Source organism: Spinacia oleracea, chromosome 3 (assembly GCF_020520425.1).
Source record: "Spinacia oleracea cultivar Varoflay chromosome 3, BTI_SOV_V1, whole genome shotgun sequence".
Lineage (NCBI taxonomy): Eukaryota > Viridiplantae > Streptophyta > Magnoliopsida > Caryophyllales > Amaranthaceae > Spinacia > Spinacia oleracea.
In genome coordinates this window covers 11,781,606-11,791,052 of record NC_079489.1, presented here as the reverse complement: position 1 = coordinate 11,791,052, position 9,447 = coordinate 11,781,606, and the positions used below count along the sequence as shown (strand labels likewise).

The window sequence follows — 9,447 nt, the reverse complement described above, 5'->3', positions numbered from 1 at the left end:
GGGGGATGATATGGCATTATCGGTGCCCAAATTGTGGACGAATGAGGGTATTGTGAGGCGGCTCGTTCACCAGTTCTTCTTCAGTTTCATCTCTTCCTTTTAAATTGTGGATGAATTCTGGCACAATTGTCTCATATGTTGTACAGAATTCGAGGGAAGAGAAGGAGATGAACTCTGGTCCAACGAGTCCCACTGAAGATGGCAGTGAGGTGATTTCTTTGGTGGTATTTGTAACTTGGCTGAGATCTTTTCAGCTTTTGAATGATTTAGTTATAGGGTTTTTGAAATCAGGGGATGTTGATAGGGCATTGTGGGTTTTAGGTGTGGTTCAGGGAATGGGTTGAGTCCTAAAACTGCCATGCTGATTTCGGTTATTTCAGCTTTGGGAAATTCTGGGAGGGCCGAGGTTAAGTCGATGGCCAGGTTTGCGAGGTGGTGGTGGTTTGCCAAAGAGGCGTGGGTCAATTCTTTTCCCTTGTTTAAGCTATCGGCTGCTTTTGAATCACCAGAACTACTGTAGTTGGACACCGAGACCTCAGCCACACTGTCCGTGTACTCCGAATCTCACCCATGAGAAGTTAAAGAGAGAGAATTTGTTTGGGAGGATAAATTGAGTGACTCTGGCGACCAAAGCGATTGATCCAAGAGGCCTTCATTTGGGGTAGTTGATAAGTAGTCCTCCTTCTATGCAATGTTTTTTCCTCACCCTTGTCATCGTTAGGAAACACTAGTTTAGCTTTTAGCTATTATCTGATTCTTGAAAAAAGCTTGGCTTCTCAGCTTTTGATCCTTAAGATTATTCACCTCCACTTTCGAAGTCCTTAGAGACAATTTGGCAGTCGAGGAAGCTGCAGTCTTCATGACAGCAGGCCTAGAAGTTCTTGGATTATCACCAACATTAGTCTTACTTATCTTGTTAACGAACCTAAAGAAGATTTTTGTAAAGCTTTTTAAGCAATGTCATGTATCTAAAGTGATCTTGGAAGAATACAATACTCAATTTCTTAATTTACAGGAGGCTATCCCTGTTTATTGATGGAATATAATCTATGTTTATTGCTGGAATTTTTTTACAAACTGCTCTACTTCATTGCGAAGAAAATTAGATATGTAAACTAGCCGTTAGATTCAAATTTTGCAGTTTAAAAGCAGATTGGGTATTTGGTTCAAGCAAGTTTACAAATAAGTGTATATTATGCAAAAAGTTTATAAATATGTGCATTTGGTGAATTATAAACATGACTTAACGGAGGACTAACGGAAAGTCATAATAGGGGTATTTGGTGAACAGTATGAAAAAAATAGGGGTATACTATGTATTTTGAAACGCGCAGGGGTATTTGGTGAATTTCGTGAAACCTCAGGGGCATTTCATGAAAAAACCGTAAAATAAATAATTTATAATTAAAATAAATAAATTAAAGTCTTTGTATCACCTAACATCATAAAAGATGATTTACAAATTACAACCAAATGATAAATACAAATGCCAAAAAGAAAAGAAAACAATTAAAAAAAAAAATTGAAAACAAAAAGAACATTAACATTGCCTCTGTGACTCATTCGCACCGGAAAAAAAAAACATTAACATGTAATAATAATGCAAAAAAAGAAAAATAAAATACACAGCATTGCACTTTTTCTTGATACTTTCTGTCACCACTACCAAAAATTTGCTTACACAAGAATGAAGAAATGAAGCTGTACACTAATATGCAGGATATTGTTCTTTTTTTTTCTTTTTTTTTTTTGTAGTAATATGCAAGAATGCAACAAGATGAATAATGAAATTAAAAATATACTTTATGAGCTTATTGGAAAGAATCTATGCTATTGATGCTTGTGGAGAAGCAAATATAATGAAGAACATCAAAGAATCCCAACTCTTTCCCGTTTTCCCTGGCATCGATCAGGGATTTGATTATATATGTGAAGCCAAACCTTCCGAAGTTAGGGTGGCAATGGAGGATGAAGAGAAAGAATTTGAATAGGACGAGCTCTTTAGCTCGGGACAAGGCTCGGGAAAAACACTCTTCGAAGATCCAACAACATCTGAACATACCCAAGCAGAAGATGGTGATGATGATGAAGCTGAATTCAACTCTAAAGAGATTTCAGACAATGTAAACTCAAAGGGTGAATTCTTGATACCGGTGAAGCTACCAGCAACTGTAATATTTACTCCAAAAACCTGATCAATTGTAATTTGATCCAGAATGGGGAGGGCATTTGGGTCATATTCCTTGTCCGGGTGAGATTCAAATTGACCACTAGCATTAAACGCGGTGTGAATGTTTTCCATTTCAACAGATGAAACTTCTATGTTCTGAATGTATCCCCCTCTTCCTACACCAGTTCTGAAGACGATACCTGATAACGAGTTTTTTATTTGCAGTTGTTCGACTAGAACATGAGAAATTCCACCAGACATCTCACTGCCAAATGCCACGGCTGAACCTGTTGATGCTTCAAGGTTGACTTGTTTGATATGAACATAAGAAGTCGGCCTACCATATTTTATACCATGCTCGTCCCACCCACTTTTGAGAGTGATGGCATCGTAACCCATGCTTATGTTACTGTTCTCGATACACATGTAATCTGTAGAGTCTGGATATATACAATTTCAAAACAAGGATATCAGACTCGGAATATGCAAGAATAAATGATAAGGCATAAAACAGAAATAAAGCATTTGGGTGGGGGGAGATGGCAAGAAGAATTGCAGATGATAATGACACTTCAGTGCATTTCATTAGCACTATCTCTAATACCTCTGTATCAGGATATTTCAGACATGTACAATCAGGTTTTCAAAGATGTACTAGAAGAAAAATGATGAGCTTTCGACAGTGAGACCCAGTGACTTCTATGTATATCTGCATATGCACCATAACTATTCAAAACATCGCTATCTAACTTTTAGGAAGAAGACTAATGCACAAATTCAAAGATATTAAAGGATTAAGGCTTTGTTCACTTCACCTGGTCTAGTCTGATTTTTCTAGTTTTTGGTCTGGTCTGGTCTGAATGTTTTATACTTCGTATGAGTGTTTTTTGCTTTTTCTGGTCTGGTTTGGCTTGATTTTTCTAGTCTGGTCTAACAACCAATAAGAATAAGGTGAAGAGAACAGAGCCTATGGTGAATTTCTTATCTAAATCAGGCATTTCAGTCCAAGACTGTCAAAAAGTCTCTTTAACTCATTGTGCCTTGTTGCGATAGTCTGCTTGCTCATTTTCAGTAAAGCATCAGTACTCATTATTATGCAATTCCTAAAATTTGGGTTATAAAGGATAAAATAGTGTTCTGTGAGGTGGTTAGTCAAATTGTTCCAAGTTATAGATCTAAAGGAAATGTCTTCTCTAATCAAAGATATCTTTAACTCTACATAAAAAATTTCCCTATGGACTGTTTTTCAAGGGAACAGCCGGTAAGTGGCTTCTTGCCGATAATGTTGCTGCTATAACCTATGCTGTGAAGAAAGAGAATTCAACCTAATGTCTCATAAATTGCAAATAGGAATATATTCTATCTACAAATTGCAAATCAAAGGCTAAACACACAATTTCCAGAAAAGTATTCAATCTAGATAGCCTAAAAGAGAACAAAGATCAAACCTATTGAACCATTAAACTAGAGACATTTGGTAAGTGACAGACTTTATTTTCTAAGTCAATAAAGCCAATTGCAGTGGATGTTGGAGAACAAAATTTAAACCTCCATCCTTGCAGGAAAAAAAAACTACACTTGTTGGATGTTAGTGCCCTGGCTAAGGAGATGAGCAAACAAGCAACGCCAACCAAACCCTTCCAAGTTATAAAAGGCCTGCAAGTACGTGCTATCCTTAATACTTCAGATGCAGCAAAAACAAGCAAGGTCAGCATCACTCACAACCAATTTAGTACGTGAAGCTTGGGCGGAACTATGTTTAGAGTATTAATAACCATTTGTCACAAGCTCACAACCAGTGATCCTTGTTTAGCAACTACTTTAGTGAACTATTTTTAAGTGTGACATATGGTGATATTTGAGTGTACTTTGCCTTAGATTTTGTATTTGAACCAAGAAGATGAATCCACTTGTAACCGTTTTGTGGTTTGCCTCACTATGATGAACACGTTTTATTCATCACTCGAATTGACTTCCCACCAAAAAAACAACCTAATCTTTGTAGTAAAAGGATTTAAGGAGACACAAAACAAAGAGATGTAGACTGAATTCAATCCCAAGTCTTGGGTCCCACATAATCCCATAGTATCACTTAAAATATGCAATGTCAGATAAATTTAGTTGAACCATGTTTAATAAGTGAAATTTGGCATTGATATGAAGTTTGGCAAGTGGTGAAAGATAAGCCTCCTTTATAGGAATTGAAGTCACATCTTTTCTGATATGACACCGTTCTCATAGCTTCTATTTACACCATTAAAGGAAAAAGTAACTTTGACATAACCAACTTAACAAATTTAACAACTTTAACACTGCGGAAACTGGTGTATTACTATAAACATTTCAGAAAACAAAACATGCATAAATGAGTAAAATCATGCAAGTGTTTCAAAATATGAAGAAGTACCACCAACTTAACATTACAATTTTAAACTTAAAGGGAAATTACATACAATACCCCATAAATTACGAAAGAAAATTAATAAGTAGAAGATATAGTGTCTAACCTGGCACAACGCCAATTGTGTAAGGGGATGAAGATGGAGCATAAGCTGAAATGTTTTGTACAAGTACATGACTGCATTGAATTAAGAGAATCGTAAGCCAAAAGAAAATTGCAAACGGTTGTAAAGTGAGCAGGAAATGTAGCTTTTAACTGAAATACCTGCAATAGACGGGATGAATGTTGTATGCAGGAGCATTCAAAAACGTCAAGTTTGACACCACTACACCAACCGACTCCACAATTTCCACAAGATTAGGGCGGCTATAATTTAAGCTATGGGAGAGAAAACTATCCCACCAATATGATCCTTGACCATCAATTGTTCCATTATTACCTATTAAGTTACACATGGACACATATTAGAGTTAAAAAGTTAAACTAATTATAGGATATGGAAAATTGATGCAGTTGAAGCATGCATGAAATGACATACCTGTTATAACTACGTCGTTTAAATTATACCCATTTATCAAACTCCGGTATCTACTTCCTGGAATATCAATTCCACGGCCATATGATGGCAATGGATCAGTGATTCCCCAATGGGATGGATCCTGCACACATTGAGGCTATGGTTAGAACTATGGCATCATCCTATTCGGGATGCACTATGCATAAGACAAATCGGAATCACATTCATAGGCCACAAAAAGAGAAACATCTATAACAATAAATAGCAATTGTACCTTAGTCCACCATTATCTTTCGCAATTAATTTAACTTTTCGTACCAAATAGAAGTGTTATACATTAGAAATTGCAAAATTGGAGTGAACTTTCTTTTCAGATAGTAGGAAAAGTTGTTCTTGTTCAAGAAAATGATTCCAGTAGCTCAAAGATCAACCTTAGCTAAGTATGGAGTAATTCCTATTCTCATCCTAGGAACAGAATCAATGCAAACGGAACTCAAATTGAGCACAGTATTATGTATGGAGCAAAAGATTAATTACAATGCAACTACAATTAAGCAAAGCAATTAAACCTGAGATCCAAGGATAATAGCATCTTTCTCCAAGAAAAGGGTGAGATGGCTAGTAAGATTGAAACTCCCAGTAAGCCACTTCCCTGGTGGCACATACAATTGGGCACCACCCTTGTCTGCAAATGAGTTGAGATAGAAAATGGCATTCTGAAACGCCCCTGTATTCAATGTTTTTCCATCTCCAATAGCACCAAACTCCACAATGGATACACTATGAGGTCTCGGGTCTAATTTTGGCTTGAATTTGCATTGTTCTTTGCTATCTTCGCCAAGTGCTTCGACTGCATTGCCAAGCATCGATAGCAGAAGCAATGCCACCTAAAAATGATAACGAAATGGGAAAAATGTTAAAAAAGCTCGGACATTCACCATAGATTAATCAAAAACAGAACCATGACACAATGCTGGATAGTAAACAAAGTTATAGAAATTTGAAAAGCAAGAAAATTTCATTTAGACACCAAAGAGGGAAGACTGATGAATTAACAGTTTCAGCAAATCGAGATAAACCAAGTCCGACTCAAGAAATGCCCAGAATGTCAGAAGAAACCCAGAAATAAAGAACAGACAGCAATCAACTGAAATTCAGCAGCTTAATTTACTACTTAAAGGACAAGACAAACTGCAAACACTGATCCAAAGGTCATTTAAGCCCTGCAAAATCACCAAACCTTCAATCCCAACTGAAATCAAAATCAAAATCCCAGAAAATAACAGAAAGCAATCATCTGCAACAATTCAAGGAAAACAGCCAAAAAACCAACACCGCAAATCTAGTAAATTTTATTTTACTGCACATTAAAAACAGTAGAAATCTGCAATTTATGTTCAAAATCAAAATTGAATCACATAGAACTTAAGATCCCATCTACCCAACTCACAATTCAAACAATCCCAACAGTCAAATGCAAGAATAACCCAGATCATGATATCTGCTGATCAGCATTTTAAACCCAAAAAAAACAGGAATTTTTGTGGGGAAGGGGGAAATTTCCAATCACCCACAAAAGAAAAAAACATACTTACTAGCATCTTCATGTAGTAGTGACACAGCTTCTGCAGGAGGAAATGTGCAGTGAAGAAGAGAGAGAAAATTGGTAGAGAGAGAAAATGTAGAGAGAGAAACAGCCTCTCTCAAGCAGACAACAATAGACACACAATACAACCAATGACCTAACAACACCTACAATAAAATCTTGCTTCACAACAGCAAGAAAATAAATTAATTTTTTCAAAATTAAAAACAAAAAAGATGTAATTTTTATCAATCGTAAAAAATAAAAATTAAAACTTTTTTAATTATTTTTTATTTTTCTACTACCTTTCCTTGCCCCTCTATGATTATGATTATGGAAGTGTTGATTATGTAAACGACAAAATAATCAATGGGACATTAAGAGTGACAGATGAAGAGGAGGAAGAAGAAGAGAGGGGGAGAAGAAAGTTAAAAACAAAAATACTTCAAATAAAAAAAAAATTGTTAATAAATATAATTCAAATGGGAGTAATTTTTTATTTTTAAACATGAAAATGCCAGCTCTCCCTATTTTTTAGAAACACCAAATGAATCAGTCCAGTAGGCTTGTGGAACTGTAGCCTCCAAAATAGTGGAATCAGGAAACTAAGCTAGCATTAGGGGAAATGGTAAACGTTAAATTGCGGAATAAATGATATCAATAATTACTCGTATGCTAATTAATAGTAGTAATTGTCTTTTATGTTTTGGCCTCTTGTATTTTGAAAAAAACAATTTTTGTTTAGTTTTATATAACGGTCCCTTTTGAATCGCGCGGCGGACTGACTTGCAAACCATAGGATCACTCAAGGCCTCAAGATAATCTTTTAACCAATGTGCTTCATTAGCTTTGAATAAAATTCTTGAGGAGGATGTCATTGGCGTGGCTATTCCACGGCGAATACATCCCTAAGTTACAGTTCTTAGTTGTTAGTTTTTATTTTGCTTCGTTTTTCTTGTTTTTCTTTTAATTATGTATTTTTCTTAATTTTAATTTATTCCTCCTCTGAATCAACATATAACGGCCCCTTCTCTCTTGTATTTCTCTCCTGCTTTCTCTCTTTTCTAGTGCGGAATTTTCGAGTGGTATAGTATAAAACTAGATTTTAGCCCGTGCGATGCACGGATTCTATTAAATTGTTATGTTTAAATAAAAATCCTATGTATATACCACTTTTATATATTAGATTAGATTAGTTTTTTATTTTACATTGAATTTCATTTTAGATTTTTTTTTATTATGAAAGTGTTTGTTTTTTGATGAAATTGTATCTGCGTAATATTAATAAATAATTAATAAAAAATATCTACGTGGCACTCGACTTTTTTAATTCAAAATTAATTTTGAAATCTTATTTTTCATTGGCCGAAACCATTATATTTTTCTACGTGGCGCTCTAATATTGGATTATTGTTGATTTTATTTATTTTATTTTAGATTATTGTTTGATTTTGGATGAACTTTATTTTAGATTTATTTTTTAATTATTAGAGTGCTTGATTTTAGATGGAGTTGTATATATTAGTAATTAATTAATTAATTAAAATATCTATGTGGCGCCTAATTAATTATCTACGTGGGAATCGATTATTTTTTAATTATTAGAGTGTTTGATTTTCTATGGAGTTGTATATATTAATAATTAATTAATTAAAATATCTACGTGGCACCTAATTAATTATCTATGTGACACTTGATTTTTTTAATTCAAAAAGAAATTAGAAATCTTATTTTTTATTGGCCGAAACCATTAGTAATCCTAGGTGGCATCTAATCTTTCAGCAAATATGTCTCCTTTATATATGTATATTAGATTAAATGGAAAATAGATTTTATTCGTTCAAATCGTCAATTTTGTTTTTTCATTGAACTAGTGTTGTTTGACCGCACGCTACGCGCTCCCGGTGCTTGAGGTAAGAATACTGTTTAAATATATGAATACTTATTTTATATAATTATCCAATTGATGAACGACTATCTACAAAATTCTTTCTTAGGCATAAAATATGTAGATTGAAAGTGTTGTTCCAAGCCTTGTCGTATAATAGTTATGCAATATAATTGGACTTAGTAAACATTTCTAATGCTACTACTTGAATCGACATTCATGCAAACACAACTATAATAACTAAAAGATTAACATCATGTGCTTCTCCGTTTATAAAAATACGTAATACAAAAAGAGAAAACTATCAAACATATTAATTAATACAATACGTACACGTGCTTTTTTGTTCAAGGGTTGCATATGAAAGCCGAGAAAATGGGAAAGGATGAAAGATAGAAAGGGTATTAGTGTGTAAGGGTAAATCGGTCATTACACGTACTATTCTTAGGAGAAATTGGGGTGTTTCAAAGAATGATTTGAGGGGCACTGCAGTAAATGCACTGTTCTAAAGAGGAACTTCTTGCTTTTAAAAGGGTTTAGGATTAGGAATAATAAGGTTCATTAGGATAAATCATAAGTTGTGGGGAATAAATAATACCAATAATCACTCATATGATAATTAATAGTAGTAATTGCCTCCTGTGTTTTGATCTCCTCTTGCTTAGAAAAAACGTTTGTTCCGACATAATTTTTTGTAACGACTCTTTTTTTCGTTCCTTTATCTACCTCAGCTCGTATTTCTTCCCTTTCAAAGAGTAGGTATAGTGTGAAATCAATAAAACTTATTGTTCGTGTAAGTTGACGGTAATATTTTTTAAGCATTTTCAGATAAAGATTCGTTCTACAAAAGGTCTTGTGCGCACAAGGTGTACAATAAATTTATTGT

General features: G+C 34.4%; 1 protein-coding gene across 2 annotated transcripts; it reads right to left on the bottom strand.

Annotated features, from left to right (window-relative positions):
* Positions 1-1,385: 1,385 nt before the first annotated feature.
* On the bottom strand, positions 1,386-7,157 carry LOC110788916 (probable polygalacturonase). Of its 2 annotated transcripts, XM_021993549.2 has the most exons (7): positions 6,979-7,157; positions 6,684-6,713; positions 5,658-5,975; positions 5,110-5,230; positions 4,836-5,010; positions 4,678-4,748; positions 1,386-2,610 (listed from the first exon to the last, which is right to left on the bottom strand). In XM_021993549.2, the coding sequence occupies exons 2-7, from the start codon at positions 6,693-6,695 to the stop codon at positions 1,922-1,924; spliced, it is 1,386 nt and encodes a 461-aa protein (XP_021849241.1). In that variant the 5' UTR covers positions 6,696-6,713; positions 6,979-7,157; the 3' UTR covers positions 1,386-1,921. The 2 variants fall into 2 exon arrangements, with proteins under 2 accessions (XP_021849241.1, XP_021849242.1); XM_021993550.2 differs by having other exon boundaries at positions 6,680-7,152.
* Between the last annotated feature and the right edge of the window lie 2,290 nt (positions 7,158-9,447).

Excerpts from the sequence above, each read along its gene's own strand:
- LOC110788916 (XM_021993549.2), bottom strand. Across the intron at positions 5,011-5,109 it reads AAACGACGTAGTTATAACAG|GTAATAATGGAACAATTGAT; the intron begins GTATGTCATTTC and ends GTAACTTAATAG. Across the intron at positions 4,749-4,835 it reads ATTCATCCCGTCTATTGCAG|TCATGTACTTGTACAAAACA; the intron begins GTATTTCAGTTA and ends AATTCAATGCAG.